General features: G+C 46.7%; 1 protein-coding gene across 1 annotated transcript; it reads right to left on the reverse strand.

Moving 5' to 3' along the window:
• Positions 1-297: 297 nt before the first annotated feature.
• Positions 298-23,268, reverse strand: ZP2 (zona pellucida glycoprotein 2; the record flags this gene model as incomplete). The annotated part of the gene is given in 13 exon segments (XM_080677415.1): positions 298-434; positions 1,200-1,431; positions 1,883-1,997; positions 3,314-3,488; positions 3,491-3,502; positions 3,606-4,178; positions 5,513-5,639; positions 6,394-6,575; positions 6,670-6,766; positions 7,505-7,669; positions 8,640-8,792; positions 10,335-10,429; positions 23,082-23,268. Coding segments are annotated over 13 exon segments (2,250 nt in total).
• Between the last annotated feature and the right edge of the window lie 442 nt (positions 23,269-23,710).

Raw genomic sequence — 23,710 nt, forward strand, 5'->3', positions numbered from 1 at the left:
GGATTATGGGAAGGTACAGCACCCACTCTAAAGAACAGTCTTTGGACTTCATCTATAATAATAAAAGTGTAATATGCTAATTAGATCGGATGTCCTTCTGGACGACCTTCCAGACGAAGCCGGGGCTGTGAGGGAAGCCTGGGTCCTGGGTGCCAGAGGGAAGCCGGTGCCGGCAGCCAGGGGAAGGAAAACCTACACTTGCACGAATTTTGTGCATCGGGCCTCTAGTCCAATATAACGAGAAGACAGAAGCAAGAGGCTCACTGCCACCACTTTATTAAAAATCCAATCACTGATTTAACATCCTGGTTCTTTCTTGTGCAGGTAAAAGACGAGGCCTGGAGCTGCTAGCACACCTGCAGAGACAACTACAATGGCCATGGTTTTGAAAGCAACATATCCAGCAGTTCCATGCCCTTCAGTGTCTACTAAGTCTGGAAGAGAAGCAGACGTCGAGTCTTAAGCTCATGTTTAAATCATAAGCGTAAGTTGAAGCTGAAGCTTTACATATGATGGCTCCCCAGAGAGGGAGTGAAATTAACCCTCAAAGGATTCCTCTGGGAAGCTTGCAACAGGGTATAGCTTTAACCCTTGAGCCAACGCCTCCTCTCCACACTCAGTGTTGTTCCCTAAGATCAGATGGCTGAAAAGGACCTTACAGTCCCAGCCTGTTATCTAACACAACATCCTGGACCAACAGCTCTCCCAGAGTATTAGTTAGGGATTGAAGACAGCTTAATTTCAAATTCTAGGCCTAAACTTAAGACCATCTGGGGTGAGGATATATGATATTAATAAGTTGGGTTAGGCAGTATCAAGGCACATGCCTTCTGACCCATTAGTCCTATTTCTAGAAACATATTCTGGAGTTCTTGTATAGCAGGCAAAGAATTAAGAGGCTTCTGATATGGCACGAGTGACAAAGCTGGAGGTAACCTAGATGGAAATCCACTTAGCTATAACAGTGAGGTAGGTCTCTGCACAGATAAGATACAGTTTACAAAGCAGTTCAGAGCTGTAGGGAGACCATATGACCCCACTGTGTTAAAGGGGGTTTGGGGGAGCAGAAGCCATCCCTGGGAAGAGACTGTCTTCTCTCCTCTTGTTCAGAGGTGAGCATGTGTTATGTTTGCATAATGAAATGCCACATACAGCCTCGCACTTGCAGCCAGGAAGGGCCCTAGGCTCCAGGTCCATACCTCTGCCCAAGGAGCCATCTGACAACAGGACGATGGGTCCCGGCAGACTTACTGTTGTTTCCTCTTCTTCAGTGGCCCCTGAGGCTGGAGACAGGTAATAGAGTTTGAGCTCTAAACTAGTGCACACGAGTGCAGAGCGGTTGTGTCCATGGACCTCCCAGAGCCGACCTTTGTGGCGCCCCTGCTCTGCTGGGCAGTGTGCCGGCCTCGGCAGGACAGGGCATGCACCTTCCTTAAGGACAGGATGGGCCCCTCAAGAATTTTACGTCTGAATCTACCGAGACTCGAGAAGAATAACCTTTTAGAGTCACATCTGTAAAAGATCAGACTTGTCCACAGGGCTGCTCAAGAGCCTGCCCATGTCAGACTCAAACAGAAAGGCCAACAGGGCCAAGGTTGCCTGGACTCTGAGTAGGTAAAGAATGAGGCCTCATCCTTAAATTTTGAAATAAGGCTTGTTTTGAGTAAATTCACAGTAATGAGGATTGAAATTTTACCTCGCCTGCTTCTTGGTAACGCAGGGCAAGCCCCAGAACACAGAGTGGAGTGGGAAGAGCGCTGGTCGCAGAGGAAGGCGCTGCAGTGGAAGTGGACCTGGGACGGCAGGAGGGCGAGGTGAGCCCAGGCACCCACAGCCCCACCCACGGCTATTAATGACTCACCAGGCTGGTGAGCACTCAGGCAGCTGATAGGAAGGCAAAGGTCTTCACCTCGAACCTCCGATAGTGGGCAGGGTAAGTCACAGAGGAGCCAATGGGATGGAAGGTGGTTCTGTGCTTGTCCAGGTTGTATTCACAGCTAGGAGGCATGTGCCAGGGAGGATGTCAGCCATTCACCTGGGCAACTCAATTTTTGCCCAGATTCCGTCACACGTGGCACCATCAGGATCATTGCTGTACGTTTTACTGCACCTCGTTCTGATTTGGCCTCTCCAACAATACCCATGCAATCATAAGTAGCATGTGCTGGTTTTTTCCTGCTATTACAATTGTATTAATGCAACTTAAATACCTATATGTTTGCCAGCTAAACGCAACAAGAGCTACAAGATTTATATGTTTATCTTCAGATGACACTGGCTGGATTCTTCTGACTACTGTATGTACCAGGCAGTTAGTATTTGTCAGTGACAAAAAAGTTAGAGAAGTCCTTAGATGCTAGCAGAGTGAGAGCTATAAAAAAAGTAGTGTGTGTGCTGACCGGAGGTTGAGTTGGCTGGAACATTGTCCCCTAAACCAAAAGGCTGCGGGCTGGATTCCCAGTCAGGGCACATACCTGGGTTGTGGGTTCAATCCCCAGTTGGATTGTGTACCAGAGGCAACCTATTGATGTTTCTTTCTCACATCAATGTTTCTCTCTGTCCCCCTTCCTCTCTCTTTCTCTAAAAATCAATAAAAACACATTCTCAAATGAAGTTTGAAAACAACAACACGTAGTGTGTTAGGTGTTAAGTGCTAAGGAAAGAAGAGTCCTAAGGGTCGGGGAGCCGGGGGGTTAGCTGACTTCTTGGAGAAGGGACATTGGACAGGCTTCTGGGGTGGAGGAGCACGCTGTGCAGGAGCATGGCTCCGTGTGGCCAGCAGGGCGGTACCTAGAGGCGAGGAGCCTAGAGACAGAGGACAACAGCTTTGAGAAAAAGGAGGTGCAGTCCTGTGAGGGGCAGACCCACAGGCAGAGCCCACGCTAGGGCGGCCATCACTCCAGAGCACCACGGTGTCAGGTCTAGAGGCAGATGGGCATCCGGTCGCACCCTTCACTAAGTAGTACTTTGGGCTCCTTAGTAAGCAGAGCTGCTGCCTAGTGACCTACCTCCTGGAGTGATGAAGGTCAACAGTGCGCGCAGGACACGCGCCCGATACTGGGCGCTCAGCGATAGGAACCGGAGGACGGCCTTCTCCCCAGGTGAGCAAGAGCCCAGGGCCAGGCCTCTGGGAAAGCCCCCCTTCTTTTAGACTCAGGGGGAAGGGAAGTGTGGTTACTTAGCTCAGGGACTGAACACTGAGAAGCCAGGACAAAGGTCAGGGCTTAGCCACTTGGGTCCCGGGGCCGAGAAGCTGGATCCCTCCTCGCGCATTGGATGGGTTCGCTGGGCGGCTTCGTGTGGAGGGACCTACCCGTCCTTGACCACAGTCCAGCGGGGCAGAGCGGCCGGGTCGGCGGCGGACGTGGCCCAGCAGTCTCCCAGGATCAGCTTTATGTTGGGGTCGGTCCTGTTGACGACGCTCACTTCCAGGTAGATGGGCTGGCGGAGGTGTCGCGGCACGGGGTAGTCCCCGTCCGCGAAAGGCGCAGGTAGGACTGGTCTGGAAGTGGAGCAGCCTGTCAGGCCCAGGGCGCCGGGCTGCGCGGGCAGGGCGGCTCCCGGGGAGCCCGGAGGTGGTGGCAGGTGCTGGGTGGAAGGCTCACCTGGGTAGGCCTGTAGGAGGAAGGCTAGCGGGCCCGGCCGCGCCAAGCCCCCCGCAGTGGGCGGGCCCTGGACGCTGGTGTTGGTCAGCACGGCTCCCGCGTGGTAGTGGCACCTCACAGTCACCCTGAGGGTTCGGGTGGGGCGCGGAGAGTCTAGGTTAACAGAACTGCTTGGAGTTAAGCTGGAGCGTAAGCAACCAGTGGCAACTGGATCCCACCTGAACTCCCCGGCTCTGGAAACGGTGCGTGGAGGAAGCCCGGCCCAGAGAGCGCGTATCTCGTTCTCATAGATGACCTTGCCCTCCTCGAACTTAAAGTGAGAGAAGGTTAGGAAGTGCTCACCAGTTCTCCCCAGGCCAACCTCAGCCTGCGGCTGTCCGCTCTCACTGACCCGATGTGTGGTCCCACATCTGTTCAGGGGTATGTGAAACCACGCCAGCCCCTGGGGCGCGGCGGCGAGGCGGGGCCGGCAGGAAGAGTCCCCCACTCTGAGGGTGGCCAGGTTGAGAGCGGGGCTCATCTGGTGGCTGTGGACTTGGACATCCATGAACCCGTCCTGGGTACACAGCTCACCTGCCATCAGAGTGGCCATGAGATGCTGGGGGAGTATGAGCAGGCCCATCTGCCGGCAATGCTGTCCTCCTCGAGCCTGGACTGTGAGGAGGACTCCCCTGGGTTTCACCAGGCGGCACCCCCACATGTCTTAAGTCTTTGGGGAAAATACTTAAGGAGACAGACAGCAGAAATCCAATTAGTGCCATTCGCCAACCACACCCAAGGACAGATGAAGTTAGGAGGAAAAAATCTCATTTTGGTACATGAATATGCTATTGAGATCCTCCTCTAAATGCCCTGCCTTTAAAACCCCTCAGAAGGAAGGACCAGTGCCTGCCCTCTCCCTCCCAGGAGCACAAGGCCCACACCTTCCCTCTCCTCCTCCCCTCTCCCTCCTCTTCCCGAACAAGCATGCATCTCCTAAACTCTAGAGGATCCCAGGAGACTTGCAACCAGGGCAACTGCACTTCATCTGGGCAACCTCCCTCCCCTCCGCCACACCCCACCACCCCCACCCTCCGCCCGGTCCCCAAGGCCCCCTTTTCTTTGACTTTAGTGAGCCAGAGCAGCCCAGCCCAGTCTCATGTCCCCACTGAGTCCCTCTCCTGCTACCTTAGGCCCTCTCTTGCTTTACTGGCCCCAGCTTTAATAAATGTCCTCTAAGATTCAAAATAAAAATACCTTGATAAGTGGCTTGAGTTACAAGGGGAGACCCTAAGGTCCCAGACCACAGTGGAGCTGCTTTGTCTGAACAGAGAGAGTTTATCCAAAGGAAGAGGGAGCAGGAGACAAGGAAGGAAGCATCACGTGGGGCGAGACATCTACAGAAAACCTCGAGGAGGGGTTGACATGACTTTAGAGTCAAATTATTTGTGACTTAAAGTGGAGTGCCTGGTGTCCTATGTCCCTTCTGTCAAGACTCACACACCCAGGATGGCTGGAGAGGCACACATCATCCCTCTCTGGCTTGGCCTGACAAGGTTGGAGGGGGTAACAGCAGCCCAGGGCCCAGGTGATGCTGCACGGGACGAAAGCCAGCCCAGACTCTTTTTGAGGACTTGGCAGGAGTTCAGGGAGTCTTTTCAACTTTTCTAATCTCTTTAGTTACAGGTTGGGCCACAGGCTCAGGCTCCTGAGGCGAAGCACCCTCCTGGGCCACCTGCGTGCAAGTTGGAAATGCTCCCTCTTGCAGCCCCACCCTAGCAGCTGGTCTGGCGCCTCTGGTCTGACAGCCTTTTGTTTCCTGGGCATGTGAGCAGTGCAGAGTGTAAACCATGCCCGTTCTTCCCTCAGGCATAGGAAGGGCTAAGGGAGAACAGAGAATGTGGAGACCATTGCTCAAAGGTCTTTACCTGTAAGAACTGGTGACTCACAGAGACACTCAGGGTAAACCACCATGGATACTATCTCCCGTTGGAAGGAAAAAGTCAGCTTGAGTGAAGGTAAGTAAAACTGATAGGGCAGGCACTGTTCTGAGAACTGAAACGCAAGAAGAGTGTCAGCATCAGAGACCACCCCATGGGCCCGGAGACCATCCTGTGGGCCCAGAGCAGTGTGTGTGTGGGGGTTGGGGGGGGGGGGGGGAAGGGCAGGAATCCCTGCAGCTCACACCCCAGACTTAGTTTGGTTTCCCTTTAAACCAGAAGGAGAGACCCTGTCACTTCTGTGTCAGGATGCTTCCCTCCACAGGGCGTTTATTGCTTTAAACTCATGCCCTCAAGTGCCCAGCACTGCGTGCTCTTTGTACTAGACACTAATGCTGAGTTAACAGGTCAAATGCCACAGGAGAACCCAGTGCCCTGCCAGCAGCCAGAGGAGAGGGCTCTGCAGAACACAGAGCCCACCCGCGCACCTGTGTCCCTGGCCGTGGATCGGTGGGGACTGGCCTCAGTGTGGCAGTGTGGGACCCTCTGTTTGGCTCAAGCTGTCCTGGGTTTAAGAGGGTCTAAGATACTCATCATTAGAAACTGGGCAGCAGTTTGTACTATTCAATGTGCTGAGAAACATTGAGGAAAGCTTCCATTGTGGAGGTTCAAAAGGCTGGATGTTTGCAAGTGAACTTCAGTTTCTGGGGAATTCACTTATGCCAAGTAATCAAATGAGGCCTCCCAGACTTTGGACTGCCACACTGGCCATTGTAACATATGAGTAAGTCATCAGCCATGTCAGGGTTACCTGTGAGACCATGTTTCAGGTCAGGTTCCCACACTCAGTGGTTGACAAGGCAACGTACTTTCATTTGGAGAAGAGCTTTGCTGAAGTGCAGTCTCAGGCCATCTGCTGCCTCTGTCCCAATGCCATGCTGATGCAGCTGGCTCATGGCAATGTCTCTGTTTCCAAAGCTCACGGATTTTAAATTCCCAGGAAACTCTGGGATGGTGAGAGTCATGTGCGTGGCATTGCAGGTCACAGGACCTGGAGGGCATGACCGGCAGATGTCTATGGTCAGCTTTGAGGAAGCTCCAGAACAATGTCTTCCACCCTGGAGTTGGCCGTGCCCGGACCTTACCTGATAAGCAAGTCACTTGTGCTGCTAAAATGGTCTTTTGTCCAAGAATTCCATGGATGAGCTTCAGAGGCACCGTATAGAGATGACTGTTACCTTGCTGGGGGTAGGGAACAACATTATCAGAGACATTGCTTCAATTCAATTTCTAAACAATGCTGGAAGAGTAGTCAAGGCAAGCATATACTCAAGCACTGGGCACTATTTTGGCCTAAGTAGAATTCAGGCATTTTGTCCAATGATTGTTCTGCCAAGGACTCTAGTTTTAAAATTTCATGCTTTTCATATCTGGCAAGCTAAGGTTGTCTACTGAGATGCCCTGTAGCTGATCATTTCTGGGTATGAGCAAAAGCTGCTCTTATTTTATGACTATTTTATGGTATCATTATCCAGAGAGAATGCTTGCAAGACTGAGAAATCTGATAGTACAGGACTGTTCCTGCTAAAATGCTGGTGTTTGAGCACTTTGACACATTAGCTCATTTAACACTGAGTCTTTTCTGTGTTAAAAGAGCACTGGACCCTACTGTAAGACACAGGATAGGAGAATGATAACACTAATATAACCTAACTTGTGGGAGACTTCAGTGGCCTCTCGCTCTGTATTACATAGCAGATTTAGATCTATGGGGAAGAGAGAGAACTGGTGGAAGTAAGGGCCATCTCTGTTCACCACTGTGTCTTTAGCACGTGGCGCAGTGTGTGGCCCACAGTAAGCACTGTGATACCTGTTGAGTGAGTTGTGTTCTCAGTTACTTTGAAGACGTGGTTGAGGTCATGCTTTGATTTGAAAATAGTGGTTTGTGCCTGGGTGGGGCACAAAAAGACTCACACCCACCGCGTAGTGAGTCACTCCAGTGGCATTGAATGGCACTTGCATGGTCATCTTGTAGTCATCAATCAGGATGTTATATCCTTGTGCTATGGCCTCCAGAAGGGTCAGAGTTTGGGCTCCTGCACCATGACCAACCTCAATGCTCCATCCCATCTGCTGCTGGAGATCCTAAAGTCAACAGTTTCACTTAGAGGGCTGTACTCCCCTTACCTCCAAGGTTATTGTATAACATTTTAATCAGGATTGAAGTTATGTTACCTTTAATATAGAAAAAAGGCTACTTAGGTCTGTATATTAAAATTATTTTCATACCGTATTTTCATCAGCCATGCCAGGAACACCATGAAAGGTAAACTAGAAGGGAAAAAACGCGTGATGCAAGGCTGTGACTTGGAGGAGAGTTTCTGAATCATGCTGCCGACAGTAGGCAGAAGGCCCCCGACCAGCTCTGTGTTGTTTCCACACCAAGGCCTGGGTGTAGGGTGTGGAGGACAAGCACAGGACCAGACATAAATCACAGCTGTGCCCTTAGACATCATCTCGCCTCTAGAGCTCCTGGTACCAGACGGCAATCGGAAGATCTAAGCTCCCTTCCAGCTGTAAGTTCAGACACTAAGTTCTTCAGTGCACAGCTATACTAAGTCTGTAGGAATCCAGTGTTATGTCCAGCCATGCAGTTCCATAATTGTTATAATAAAGTACTGGTATTTCTTTTATCTTTCTGTTGTCGAAATTAGCTACGTTAGACTATGAAATCCATGAGTGTGTGATTGGGCTGTTTTGCTCATTTACTGGATCCTATCATCTGGCACAGCGACTGGGACATGATAGGTATTCAGCTTGTCAAGAAAGTATAAATGTGATTGTAGCTTCCTATTGCCAGGTGTGGTGTACCAAGCCTGTGCGTATCCTCTCAGTGCATTTTTAGAGACACCCTATAAGGGAAGTGTTATTTTCTCCCACTTCAGGGCTTGGAAACAAAGAGTTGGTTTGTTTTAAAATATCAACTCAAAGCCACAGAGCCAATAAGTAGTGAATACAGGATCGCAATTCTGACCTTGTTCCTCAGCCCAACTCTGTCTAGACACCACACTCCCCTATATGTGCTGTGGGAGAAGCCATCAGCCTCTCTACTCACAGACATGAAATCCTTCGTGCACAGGGTGGATCCTGGGTGCTCCTGGGCTCCTCCTGCCCGCACAGCTGGACAGCTGACCTGATACGTGAAAGCCTTGCATCTTCCAGCAGCACTGTTGTCCATGAACCTGATGGTCATCTGGTGCTGACCAAGCTGTGTGCAAATGGTCTCATAAAAACAGGAAGTGCTGGGACCTCCGTGGGAAAGGAGATTCCAGAATGCCGCCTGACCCGCGGAGTGGTCACCAGGACTGCTGGTTCTGGAAGGTCCCTCATCCCTACACCAGGAGACTACATCCAGCCCATGAGAAAGCCCAGAAGAATGCATACATTGGCGGAGAACAGTTCCTGGAACTTCAGGGATTGGAGTTCAGTTTTCATTTTCTTCTTATACTTATCCTATGTCAGTCTACCGTAAGTCATAGTCCTGGCTGGTTTGGGGCCTCTACCAAGTCATTCAAATACTTACTGAGCATCAATGTAGCAGCTATGGTGCTGGGAGAGCCATCTTTCAGTATTTCCCCTGCCTTAAGGAACTCGGTTGAAAGTAGGAGTTAGACAACTTTTTCTGTTAAATGTTAGTATATATTTTACACTTTGTAGGCCATATGTAACTTCTAATATGTCTTTTTAAAAACTCTTTAAAAACATAAAAGCCATTCTTAGCTTGAGGACCATCACACACACACACAAATGCCATGGGCTGGACATGGCACCCACAGGTGTGGTTTGCAGACCCCTGGTCTACAAGAATGCAGCTGTAAGCTTTCTAAGGTTGGCAAGTGACCTTTTTAATTGCTGGCTCTTCACTGTGGGGTCAGATCAAGTGGCCTGTTAGACATGCAGGTTTCTAGGATATACCCCAGGTCTACATCATCAACTAAAGGAGGGATCCTGTACTTTCCATTCCCCGCGTGATTCTCTTCATGCTCAAGCTTGAGAGATGCTTAGAGAGGTTGCTTTTACTGCCCCCAGTAACCTTCACTGGGCAGCACTGGTGCCTGACAACAGAGGAAAGCCTATTGCTCAACTGCAGCTTGCTTTCCAACACTTGTTTTGATAGCATAGAGAGGGTCTCTTTGCCAGCACCACAATGGCCTCCCATTTCCCATGAGGTAACTGATCAAAATAGCTCATTTTTCAGTATTTGCTGTAGCCAGACACTGCTCCAACTCCTAACCTGCTTTAGATCATTACTTTTTAGATACTGTGTGGAGAGAGTACCATAACCCCCATTTTCCCATGGGCAAGCAGAGGCTTAGAAAGGTTAGCTAACTTGCCCAAGGTCACAGCCAGATAGTGGCAGAGTCAGGACTCAAGCCCAAGACCTCAACTCCGGGGTTTCTCAACCTCAGCGTTATTGGCATTCCAGGCCTGAGAATTCTGTGTTATAGGGGGGTGAGGCCATCCTATTCAATAGAGGCTGTTTAGCAGCACCCTTGGCTTGTATCTACTAGATGCCAGTACAAGCTTCCTCCTCTCCAGTTTTGATCACCAAGAATGTCTCTAAACATTGCCAAATGTCCTACATATAGACAAAAGCAAAAAAACAAACAAAATAAAAAGAAAAACAAAAAAGTCACCCCTGGTTGAGAAACACTGTGCTAGTCCACAGCCTATACCCTTAGCGAGTAGGTGAGTATTAGTAACTACTAGGCTACTATTTCCCAAATCACTCCTCAAAGCAATTACTTACCACTCTGCTGGTACAAGTCTCATAGGGGGCCCGTAGGGTGCGCTTTTCTGGGTTGAGGACATAAGTGCAATTCAGCATTTCAAGACCAAAGGGATCTACAGAAGCCAGAGAAATTTAGAGAGGGGTGGCCAAAAAGTACATTCAGTGACAGAAGCCAACCAAAACCACAGAGCCAAGACTGCAGATCCATTCCTAAGGCACTTTAGTTACTTCACTTTTTATTGTCCCCACTGAGTGATGTGGCCTAAGCTTTGAGAGATGCTGTGATCCACAGCTAAAGTTTCCCCAGAGGTTCTGAGGTAAGAGAAAGACAAGTCTTCCATGCTTGGCAACATCACGCAAAGCAAGTGCCCCCACGGCATCATGGGAACTGGATGCGTTGCTCCAGAGTTTGTGAAAAATGGGGCTGGCCTCGAGCCCAGGGTGTTCTGCTAAGTAAGACTAAGCTAAGAATACACACATTACCAACCCATCACAGATGCATGCCATTTCTCGGTGCCAAGATCGTTTGAAAACTCCACTGTCATTCTATCTTCATGGCAAGTGACAGTACCTGAAGAGCAAAGAGGAGTTGGGGCCTCTGAACTACAGGCACGTGACTCCCACAGAAGCACACGGAGGCCTCCCTCTCCCACAAGCATCAATGGAGGTGCCAGCTGGGAGAGGCAGAGCTTGTCCGCTGCCCACAGGGGAGCACACCTTAGCAGGAAGGACATGTTGCAGTGTGATACCAGGCACTGCAAGTGCCAGGGCTTGCGGAGCTCCCAGGGGTACACCTGGGTTAGGGTAACACACCTGTGCGGAAACCAGGCTGGGGCCCTGACAGTGACGCTGACAAGGTGGGGAGGAGGGACTGCACATCTGTGAAGAACTGGAGAACAAAAGTTTTGTCTAAAAGATTCAATTTGAAGTTTTAAAAAAGGCCTTGTGTAAACTCAAGGTCACAGTCTAAGGTTAAATTCTGCCTATAATCTGCTACTCTGCATCCTCTAGCTCAGGTGAAAGTTTCGAAAAACACCTCATTTCAGGTGGAACAGCTCTGATTCAGCCACTGTGTTGCTGTTTTCCTTAACATGAGTTGGTGTTTGAGGACCGCTGCTCTCTCAGAAAGGGTCTCAGGTTGCGGTCTGTGTTCTTCGGATGCCATAAAGTCTGAGGCAGCGGGCAACTATGCAGTGCAGATGTCTTTGCAAGCAATTTCTATAGGAAGCCATAGGTAGGCCTTGGAAAATTCTAGTGACTGGCTCAGGGTAAGAAAGGGGTGATGGAGACTGTCCCACCTGTGTTTGTGTTTCCCAGCCATTTGGCCCGCGGGCTGCACCCTGCTCAGAGGTGGGAAGGTGTTGCCCCCAGGTGGCGTACCTGAGAAGGCACGAGTCCCCAGCTGTGCAACCTCTGTTGAGTGCACTAGAGTCACAAGGGATAACAATAGGGAAAGTGACCTGTAGGTGCCAGAAGGGGGTGGGAGAGAGAGTTAAGGAATGGACTTAACCAGACAAGGCCACGGTGTCCCCTCCCTCTGCCCCAGGAATTACTCACCTCCAGCCTGGCCTGAGCCAGCCTGAGGGACTCCCACCACCTCCTTTCGGGCAGCACGCCATGGCCCAGGCGCCGCCAAACCCGCCAGGCAGGGGGGCGGATGCTCCTGCTTTTAGAGCAGGAAGCTGGCTGGGACCCTGCCTACTTCCCATTGGAAACACCTGAATCTTCTCCAGTCCCCAGCTGAGAGGACTGGAGGGAGAGGCTTTCTGAAAGGCCTGGAAACAGAGGCCAGCCCTTCTCTGCCGTGGCCTTAGGCGAGTCCACCAGCTGCTCACAGGCCAGCCAGGAAGCCAGAGTTCCCTGGAATGGGCTCCAGGTGGGTGAATTGGTGTTTTTCTCCATAACACGGGAAAATTAACATGTTTTGGACAAAATATTTACAACTCTGATGTCGAGTGAAAGAGGGAGATGGGCTTTATCTCCCTCTTTCACTCGAACATCTCGTGTTCACATTGCCTTTAAGCAGAGCCCTTTCTGTCACACCCCACCTCCTGGCTGTGTGGGGGTACCTGGCCCCTGCATGAATTAGCTCTACAAGTGGATGGAGCATTGTTCCCCTTGTCTATAATTTTAAACTTTCTGCAAAAACACGCTGGCAATTACAGGTAGATATAGAGAAAAAGAAAAAGTTACCCATAATCCCACCACTGCTAATATTTAGGTATGTAAATTTATGGATTTTCTCTACAAACACCATACATACTTAAAAAAACAACCACAACCTGAGATCAAAGTTTAAACTTTGTGTTGTAACCTGCTTTTACCACCTTACATATCATGGGCATTTCCATACTAAACACGATCTCTACTATCACTTTAAGCCTGCATCATATTCCATGTCTAGATACATCAGTGTTTAACTGTTCCCTAATGATGAACATCAAGGTGGCTCCCAATTGTTCATCATTATAAATAACTAGAGAGCCAGTGCATGAATTTGTGCACAGGTGGGTTCTGGCCAGCCCGCCCCAATCAGGCCAATTGGGCTGGGCTGGTTGGGAAGTGGGGCCATGGACGATTGGCCTGCTGCCCCCATCCCATGGTCAAACTCCCGGTTGAACTCCCAGTAGAGGGGACAATTTGCATATTAGCCTTTTATTATATAGGATTGTATGATAGACATTCTTTTTTTTTTTTTTTTTTTTTTAAATTTTATTTTATTTATTTTTTTATTTTATTTTATTTTTTTTTCAAATTTTTATTAAGGTATTATATGTGTACATATCTTATCATTGCCCCCGACCCCCACCCCACTCCCATATATGCCCTCACCCCCCAATGTTTTGCATCCGTTGGTTACTCTTATATACATGCATATAAGTCCTTCAGTTGATCTCTTATTTCCCCCACCTCTCCCTAACCTTACCACTGTAATTTGACAGTCTGTTTGATGCTTTACTGCCTCTGTAACTATCTTTTTGTTCATCAGTTTATAATGTTTTTCATTATCCCCAAATGAGTGGGATCATGTGGTATTTTTCTTTCATTGACTGGCTTATTTCACTTAGCATAATGTTCTCTAATTCCATCCAAGTGCCTACAAATGGTAGTAATTCCTTCTTTTTTACGGCAGCATAGTATTCCATTGTGTAGATGTACCATAGTTTTCTGATCCAGTCATCTGCTGATGGGCACCTAGGCTGTTTCCAAATCTTAGCTATTGTAAATTGTGCTGCTATGAACATAGGGGTGCATATATCCTTTCTGATTGGTGTTTCTGGTTTCTTAGGATATATTCCTAGGAGTGGGATTACTGGGTCAAATGGGAGTTCCATTTTCAGTTTTTTGAGGAAACTCCATACTGTTCTCCACAGTGGCTGCACCAGTCTGCATTCCCACCAGCAGTGCACGAGGGTTCCTTTTTCTCCGCATCCTCGCCAACACTTGTCGTTTGTTGATTTGTTGATGATAGCCATTCTGACAGGTGTGAGATGGTATCGCATTGTTGTTTTGATTTGCATCTCTCGGATAATTAGTGACTTTGAGCATGTTTTCATGTGTCTCTTGGCCTTCCTTCTGTCTTCTTTCGAGAAGCTTCTATTTAGGTCCGTTGCCCATTTTTTTATTGGATCATTTATCTTCCTTTTATTAAGTTGTATAAGCTGCCTGTAGATGTTGGAAATTAAACCTTTATCAGTGATACCATTTGCAAATATGTTCTCCCATACAGTGGGGTTTCTTGTTGTTTTGTTGATGGTTTCTTTTGCTGTGCAAAAGCTTTTTATTTTGATGTAGTCCCATTTGTTTATTTTCTGTTTGGCTTCCATTACCCTAGGGGCAGTATCACTGAAAAAGTTCTTTTGGCATATGTCTGAGATTTTGCTGCCTGTGGATTCCTCTAGTATTTTTATGGTTTCCCGTCTTATATTTAAGTCCTGTACCCATTTTGAGTTTATTTTTGTGTATGGTGTAAGTTGGTGATCTAGTTTCATTTTTTTGCATGTATCTGTCCAATTTTCCCAACACCATTTATTAAAGAGACTGTCTTGACTCCATTGTATGCTCATGCCTCCTTTGTCAAATATTAAATGCGCATATTGGTTTGGGTCGATATCTGGATTCTCTATTCTGTTCCATTGATCTATATGTCTGTTCTTGTGCCAGTACCAGGCTGTTTTGATGACAGTGGCTTTGTAATACAGCTTGAAATCTGGTATTGAGATCCCTCCTACTTTATTCTTCTTTCTCAGGATTGCTGTGGCTATTCGGGGTCTTTTTTTATTCCAGATGAATTTTTGGAGAGTTCTTTCTAGGTCTGTGAAATACGCCGTTGGTATTTTAATGGGGAGTGCATTGAATCTATAGATTGCTTTGGGTAGTATGGACATTTTAATGATGTTGATTCTACCAATCCATGAACATGGTATGTTCTTCCATCTGTTTACATCTTCCTCTATCTCTTTTTTCAGTGTCCTGTAGTTTTCCGCATACAGGTCTTTTACCTCCTTGGTTAGGTTTATTCCTAAGTATCTTAATTTTTTTGGTGCGATGGAAAATGGGATTGCTTTTTTAGTCTCTCTTTCTGTAAGTTCATTGTTGGTGTATAGAAATGCCATAGATTTCTTGGTGTTAATTTTGTATCCTGCTACATTGCCGAATTCATTTATTAAGTCTGTTAGTTTTTTGATGGAGTCTTTCGGGTTTTTTATGTACAATATCATGTCATCTGCAAATAAGGACAGCTTTACTTCTTCTTTTCCAATTTGGATGCCTTTTATTTCTTCTTCTTGTCTAATTGCAGTGGCTAATACTTCCAGTACTATGTCAAACAGGAGTGGTGAGAGTGGGCATCCCTGTCTTGTTCCTGTTCTTAGGGGAAATGGTTTTAGTTTTTGCCCATTGAGTATGATGTTAGCTGTGGGTTTATCATATATAGCTTTTATGATGTTGAGGTATGATCCTTCTATTCCCACCTTGTTGAGAGTTTTTATCAAGAAAGGGTGTTGGATTTTGTCAAATGCTTTTTCTGCATCAATTGATATGACTATGTGATTTTTATCTCTCAATTTGTTTATGTGATGTATCACATTTATTGATTTGCGGATATTGAACCATCCTTGCATTCCTGGGATAAATCCTACTTGGTCATGGTGTATGATCTTTCTGATGTACTGCTGGATCCTATTTGCTAGAATTTTATTGAGGATTTTGGCATCTACATTCATGAGGGATATTGGCCTGTAATTCTCCTTCATTGTGTTGTCTTTATCTGGTTTTTGTATTAGGGTGATGCTGGCTTCATAGAAGGAGCTGGGAAGTGTTCCTTCCTCTTGAATTTTTTGGAATAGTCTGAGGAGGATAGGTTTTAGTTCTTCCTTGAATGTTTGGTAGAACTCTCCTGTGAAGCCGTCTGGCCCCGGGCTTTTGTTTGCCGGAAGCTCTTTGATGACTGCTTCAATTTCTTCCATAGTTACTGGCATGTTGAGCTGTTTAGATTCTTCCTGATTGAGTTTTGGAAGGTTATATTTTTCTAGGAATATGTCCATTTCCTCCAGGTTGTCCAGTTTGTTGGAATAGAGTTGTTCATAGTATTTTTTAACAATCCTTTGTATTTCGGCGGGATCTGTTGTTATTTCACCTCTTTCATTTCTGATCTTGTTTATTTGGGTCCTCTCCCTTTGCTTCTTGGTGAGCCTGGCTAGAGGTTCATCAATCTTGTTTATCCTTTCAAAGAACCAGCTCTTGGTTTTGTTGATCTTTTGTATTGTTTCTTTGGTCTCTATGTCGTTTATCTGTGCTCTGATCTTTATTATTTCCTTCCTTCTGCTTACACTGGGCTTTTCTTGTTGCTCTTTTTCTAACTCTTTGAGTTGTTGGGTTAGGTAATTTGTTACCCCTGTTTCTTGTTTTTTGCAGTAGGCTTGTAGAGCTATGAACTTCCCTCTCAAGACTGCTTTCGCTGTGTCCCATAGATTTTGGATTGTAGTGTTTTCATTGTCATTTGTTGTCATGATGTTTTTTATTTCTTCTTTGATCTCTCTGGTAACCCAGTCATGGTTTAATAGCATGCTGTTTAGTCTCCATGTGTTTGATTTCTTTGGGTTGTTTTTATTGTAGTTGATTTCCAGTTTTATGCCACTGTGGTCTGAGAAGATGCTTGATATGATTTCTATCTTCTTGAATTTGAAGAGACTTTGCCTATGTCCCAACATATGGTCTATCTTTGAAAATGACCCATGTGCGCTTGAGAAGAATGTATATTCTGTGGCTTTGGGGTGAAATGTTCTGAAGATGTCAATTAATTCCATCTGGTCTAGTGAGTCATTTAGGATTGATGTTTCTTTGCTGATGTTTTGTTTAGAGGATTTGTCCAATGGTGATAGTGGGGTATTAAAGTCTCCTACTATGATTGTATTGCTGTCAATGTCTCCCTTAATATCCTCCAGGAGTTTTTTTATGTATTTGGGTGCTCCTGTATTGGGTGCATATATGTTTACCAGAGTTATTTCTTCTTGTTGGATTGCTCCCTTTAGTATTATGAAATGGCCTTCCTTATCTCTTGTTATGTCCTTCAGTTTGAGATCTAATTTGTCAGAAATAAGTATTGCTACCCCAGCTTTTTTTTCAGTTCCATTTGCCTGGAAAACCTTTTTCCATCCCTTCACCCTCAGTCTGTGTGCGTCTTTTTTTCTGAGGTGGGTTTCTTGTAGACAGCAGATATATGGGTCGTGTTTTCTTATCCAATCTGTTACCCTATGTCTTTTGATTGGGGCATTTAATCCATTTACATTTAAAGTTATTATTGATAGGTACTTATTTGTCGCCATTCCTATTCTTTACCCCTGTGTTACTTCTTCGCTTCCTGTTTCTTTCTTTCTTTTTTTTTTTTTTTTACAGTAGACCCTTTAGCATTTCTTGCATTGCTGGTTTGGTGGTAATAAATTCCCTTAGTCCTTTTTTGTCTGTGAAGCTCCTGATTTCACCTTCAATTTTGATTGACAGCCTTGCTGGGTACAGTATTCTTGGATTCAGCCCCTTCCTTTGCATGACTTTGTATATTTCATTCCATTCCCTTCTGGCCTGATGAGTTTCTGTTGAGAAATCAGTTGCTAGTCTGATGGGGGTTCCTTTGTATGTAACTTTCTGTCTCTCTCTTGCTGCTTTTAAGATTCTTACTTTGTCGTTGGTGTTTGCCAATTTAATTATAATGTGCCTTGGCGTCGGTCTTTTGGGGTTCATTTTGCTTGGGACTCTGTGAGCTTCTTGGATTTGTGTGTGTTTTTTCTTCCCTATATCTGGGAAATTTTCTGTCATTATTTCTTCAAAGAGGTTTTCTATTCCTTGCTCAGCTTCCTTTCCTTCTGGAACCCCTATTATGCGGATGTTGTTTTGTTTCGTGTTGTCCCAAAGTTCCCTTAGACTCTCCTCCTGCCTTTTAATTTTTTTTTCTAGAAGTTGCTTTTCTTGGGTATTTTTTTCCATCTTGTCTTCTAGCTCACTGATGCGGTCCTCTGCTTCTTCTAGTCTACTCTTGATGCTTTCTATTGAGTTCTTTACAGCAGCGATGTCATTTTTCATTTCTTCTTGGTTCTTCTTCATTTCCTCTTGGTTCTTGCTCATGTTGTCGAATTTGTCTTCCATTCTTTTCAGCCACCTTATGACCATTTCTCTGAATTCTTTTTCTGGAAGGTTGCTTGCCTCCATTTCGTTTACTTCCTTTTCTGGTGATGCCTGCTTTTCTTTCATATGCGGGCTGCTTCTTTGTCTCCCCATGGTCTCTCTTCTCTGGGTGTCTGGTTATGTAGTTCTCTCTCTCCTGGGTTGATTTAAAGGCACAAAATACAGCACTACCAGGTACAACTCACAAGGCACTGAACAGGAATGTATTCACGATATTAATAACCTCCAATAAAGGTGACCACCAGAGAAAGGCAAATTAGGTGATAGGAGAGAAAGAAGAAGAGGAAAAAAGAAAGAAAGAAAGAAAAAAAGAAAAAAGGAGTGTGAAAATGAAATTGGGAAAAGGGAAAGTAAAGAGAAAAAAAAAGTAAGAGAGACAAGAAAGTGACTAAGAGAGAAAGGGGAACAGACTATATATATTGGGGATAAAACTCCAGTAGAACAATCACTAATCCCAGCAAATGCCAGCAACAAGTGCCTGGGGATTAATACAAACTACAACACCAACTAATATGGATTGAGGCAAGGGAAAGCCGAAGCACAAAACAAACAAAAAAATAAACAAAAGAAGAATAAGCAAAACAATCTCACAAAAACAGCATAAAAATTGGATATAATCTACATTCAAGCAAACAACAACAAAAGGACAGAGAGAAGGACAAGTTTATGGATAGCTCAGGCAGCGAAGGGAGAGGTGTATGTGGACTTGGAGCAGGGGATTAGAGATTAGATATGTAAGTAGGGTGAAATTTTAACAAGGGGTAAACAGAAAGAATAGGGAAAATCTAAAGCAGTAAAAGGGTAAGACAAACAGGACACTGAAAAGGGGGAGGTTGGGAAGAGAGTGATGGCCTAAAGGTAGAGTTGAGATAGAGTAAAACGATGCTAAAGGAAAGATAAAAAATAGAATGTAGAACCCTAATCCCAAAATAAAATGAAGAGAAAATAAAATGACACTTTAAAAAAAAAAAGATAAAATAGCAGTAGTAATAATACGGATTGAAAATAAAAATGTAATCATTAAAAAGGTAAAATCAAGTGATGAAAAAAGAAAAAAAAGTTTCTTGATTAAAAGATGCAAAAAATGAAAATAAAAAAAAAAATAAAAAAATAAAAAAATAAAAGGTAAAAATAAAATGTGAAGTAGTGAAGGTCATTCACTTCCTCTGTTTTTCTGTTTGGCACGCCTGTTTCTCAGTCCAGACAGTATTGCAGTTCCCTGCGATCCACTGCTCTTCGGTGTTGTAAGCCAGTCCTGATTTTAAGCAGGCGGTGTGTCTTAATTTCTCGTATTCCTTTATTTTTGATTACGCAAGAGTCAATTTGTGATTCAGCCCCTGGGTGGCAGTGTTTCTGGATTGACTTCCGGGTCTATCTATGGCCTCTCTAGGCAGTGTTAGAGCCTTCTTTCCCTGTGGCACTGCCACCGGCCTGTGGGCGTGGTCTGCCTCAGAGCTGACTCTCTGATGGTCACTCCCCGCTCCGATCCCCAGGTTCCAGAAAAACAACTTTCCCCTGCAGTCTCCCAGGGTGTCCCCAACTGGGTGATCCTATGTATTGGGCTTAGTAATCAGAAGCAAGGATTTGAAGAGGAAAAAGCCCAAGTGTGCGAACTCCAGGACTGCGAGTAAACCCAGGCACAAAGGGAGCGCACGGGCGGCGCGTAAGTCTGGACTGCCTGAAATTCTTAGGGTGTCCCTGCACTTCAGATCAAAATGGGTTGCTTTTTAGAGTGCCCTTCTCTTAGCAGCTCTGAGGACCCCTTTCCACAATCACAGATCACGCCAGCCCCTACAGCCACGGACTTTTTTAGGCACAGACTTCCCTGGTCCTCCAGCTCCCGCAAAACGCGCGTTCCTCTCTCCCGCCGGGACCAGAGACCTCACCTTATCCCAGGCGAAATCTGACCTTTCCGTGGTGGAGTGTAGAGCTCCTCTGAACCCGTGTGCTTGCGCCAGTTGGGGAGCGTTGTTCTGGGGCTCGCAGCTGTTCCTGGGGTGCCGCAGTTGTGGATTCTCAGGCTTCAGATAAGCTCCACTTTCCGGATCAAGATGGCGCAGACTCCGCGTCCAAGCCCGCAGCTCCGGGAGGGGACCCAGCCGCAGTGGGTGCTGCCAGGTCAGGGGAACCCCGTTCAGCAGTCCCCCACCTCCTTCTGGAATTCAGCTGTCTCCCAACCAGCCAACAAACACTCCTTGTGCGTCCCTCAGCTGTTCTTTCTTTCTGCTCCGGGACAAGGCTCGGAACACGTCTGTCTATTCCGCCGCCATTATTCCCTCAAGATCGATAGACATTCTTGTACCTCTCCCTGGTTCCTCAGAAAAAAAAGCCCTAGAAGTAGAAATTCTGGGTCAAAGGGAATAGTGGTCTAAATAGGAAGGTCATAATGGGTAGCAATTGGGGGAGTGCAGATGAGGAAACTGAGGCACAGCAGCTTGCCCAGGCTTTGACTATTGACTATCAGGACCAGGTTGAGAACTCAGATTTTCTGAGAACAAATCACCATCTCTTTTCAGCATCTCTCATTGTGTTGAAGATACCTCGATGCTGCAGCCTGGGCCCGGTAACAGGTGATATAGGCTCAGATTCTGTGGGAGTGGGGGGTGGTGTTTACAATTACTGGCTCATGTGTTATCTTTGTGGTGTGAATTGAGGAGTAATCTCTACTCAGGTGTCTGAAGCACATTGCAGGCTGGGTAGTGTTTCCCAACTTTCTGGATCAAAAAATCCCATGGGGCTCCCATTGACATACAGCCACCGGGTCCCACTCAGAAGCTGTTGGAGCAGGCTCTCCAGGGGCAGGGTTGGGGTAACCTATGCTCAGCAAATACGCAGATGAGGCTTATGGTCAGGAAGATGGGGGAAATACCTGGAGAGAGGGAGGCAAGAAAATAAGTGGGTGCAGTGGTTAACCTCTTCATGGGAATTAACTGGTTATGTCGCAGTGGAATTGGGAAGAGGGAGGACAATCCAGGCTAAGCAGGTTTAGGGATAGAGATAATAAACAGATACGGATTCCAGCATGGGCATGGTATTAATAGTCACTCCTAACCACGTTTTCCCAAAGATGGTGCCTTTTCTGCAAATGTGAAGGTAATTTGTTACCACCATAGTTAAGGCTATGATAAGAACACAGAGGTAGGAAAGTGGAGCAAGACTCGAGGCCTGTTAAGAAGTGGTTGGAGAGGTAGCAGGTCAACGCTGGCTCTTCCTCCCAGGCCCCACCCTCAGGCTCACTGCAAGACTGTGTTCTCCGGAGTGCGGGGCTTGCCTTGGAAAGGGCACTCAGGCCAGAGCCCAAGGCCAAAGGGGCCTTGGGAGGCAAAGGGGGAGCACGAAGGTCCCAACAGGAGGCGTGGAGAGCAGAGGACCACCAGGGGAGCTGCTGGAGGTGGTGCGTGTGTGAGGTTAATTCCCTTTGCCTCGCCTGGCCCAGCCCAGGCTGTGATTGGGACAGTCCTGACCTATAAGAAGCAGTCCCGCGAAGTGCCCAGACCACAGGCGGCTGGGCAGCTAGCTTGGATCTGGACTGCCTTGTGCCTTGCTTTGGCCAATAGACAGTGATGGAGGTGCCGGTGTGCCCATTCCCTAAGGTTGCCTTTTACTTAGGTGACAGCGGAGCTCTGTTCAGTCTCCCTTGAGGCATCTCTGTGACCCTGAGCCCCGGCAGTTGTTGATCCACATTTCACACAGAGTACTGGGAAGGAGCAGGTGGTTCTCCCAAACCATGTGATTTGATGAGTCTGTGGGAAGGAGGGAAGGACGTTTTTATCAAGGCCCACTGTGTACAGGTCCTGTGCAGACTCTGATGCATACACTTTTGCGGTAGGAATAAGAAAAGGAAATGAAGGGTCCTTCAAATGACACGGTCCTCTCCCCCTCATCCCCCCCCCCCAGTTGATAGCTACTAAATAGAAAGCTGTGTGGGCTGAATGTGTCCCCACCATACCCCCAACTCATGTTGAAGTCTTAATCCTCAGGACCTCAGAATGTGACCATATTTGCAGATCGGGTCTTTGCATAGGTGAATAAATTGAAATGAGGTCTGTAGGTGGGGCCCTCATGCAATGTGGCTGGTGTCCTGTAAGAGAGGCATTTTGGACACAGACATGCACAGAGGGACGGCCATGTGGAGACACAGGGAGAAGATGGCCTTTTACACACACAGGAGAGAGGCCTGGAGGGAGTCTCCCTTACGGCCTGGGAGGAAGCAGCTCTCCTGCACCCTGACCGGGACTTGCAGCCTCCAGAGCTGAGAGAAACAGATGTCTGTGGTTTCCGCTCTACTGTGGTGCTTTGTTATGGCGGCCCTAGAAAATGAATACAAGTTCCCAGGTTGAAATACAACTCTGTGAATACAAAATGTATTCTCTTTTTACTGTTCATGATAAGGGACAAAACAAACAACAAACAAACAAAAAACAGGTTCCAGTTGTTATTGAGAATAAAAATACAGAGTAAAGAGAACGTTTAGGAAAATATACCCTTATGCATTTGTGAATGCCCTAAAGAGGTGAGGCCCTCTCCCTTTCCACACCAGTACAGCCATTCCCACTCCACTTCTGCTTCCCCTACGGCCACCACCCCATTGCTACTAAGGTACATCTGTTGAGAACTGACTGCACACCATACATCACATAAGTAGTTTACAAATATTAACTCAGTAATTACTTGTAACAACCATGTGAGTAATAACTGGAAAGTTATTTTGGAAGTATTTTCTTCATTTTACTGACAAGGAAACTGAGGCTCAGAGAGAAGTAATTAGCCCAAGTAAATGGTAGAATCCAACTTCTGGTTGAATGTCTGTCAGTCTGTGCCTTAAGAACCTGTGTTCTTTTTAATATATATATATATATATACACATATATATATATATATATATAATTTGATTTTTTAAAGATAGAAGAAGGGAGAGAGATATAGAAACACTGATGAGAAAAGAACATTAATTGACTGCCTCCTGCATGCCTCCCCTCCCCCAGGGGGGTTCGAGCCCATAACCCGGGCATGTGCCCTGACCAGGAATTGAACTGGTGACCTCTTGGTGCATGGGATGACACTCAACCACTGAGACACACTGACTAGGCGAGAACCTGTGTTCTTCACTATTGCTGTGCTCTGGCTTTATTTCAACACAGTGCTTGGCGTTCACATGTGTTTGTCTTCCTTGTCCTGCTACCAGCTTGGAGAGAGTTGAATGATTTTGTCGACATCGGATGATCTGGTAAAGGGTCCTGTAACATGCCACCCTTGTGATCATCACTCCCATGTTGAAAAAAATAGCTAATACAGATTTCCAGGTGATCTTTGCTCCTGCAGTTTTTATAGAACTTAAGCTTTTGGAGACAATTCAGGTTATATGTTTAGTGTATATATCTATACTAGAGGCCCGGTGCATGGCTTCATGCACAGGTGGGATCTTTCAGCCTGGCCTGTGCCTTCTCGCAATCCAGGACCCCTCGAGGGATGTCAGAGAGCTGGTTTCAGCCTGATCCCCACAAGCCAGGCCAAGGGACCCCACCAGTGCATGCACTGGGCCTCTAGTATGCATATAAGGTCTTTGGTTAATCTCTTCCCACATTCTCCCTCCCCCTCCCCTCTGAGATTCATCAGTCTGTTCCATGTTTCCATGCTTGTGGTTTCTGCTTCTGTGTTGAGCATTTGCCCCCTGGAGGTCAATGCATGTCACATCTACCAGCCAGTCGGCTGGT

This window comes from Plecotus auritus (genome assembly GCF_963455305.1).
Source record: "Plecotus auritus genome assembly, chromosome: 7".
NCBI classification, from domain to species: domain Eukaryota; kingdom Metazoa; phylum Chordata; class Mammalia; order Chiroptera; family Vespertilionidae; genus Plecotus; species Plecotus auritus.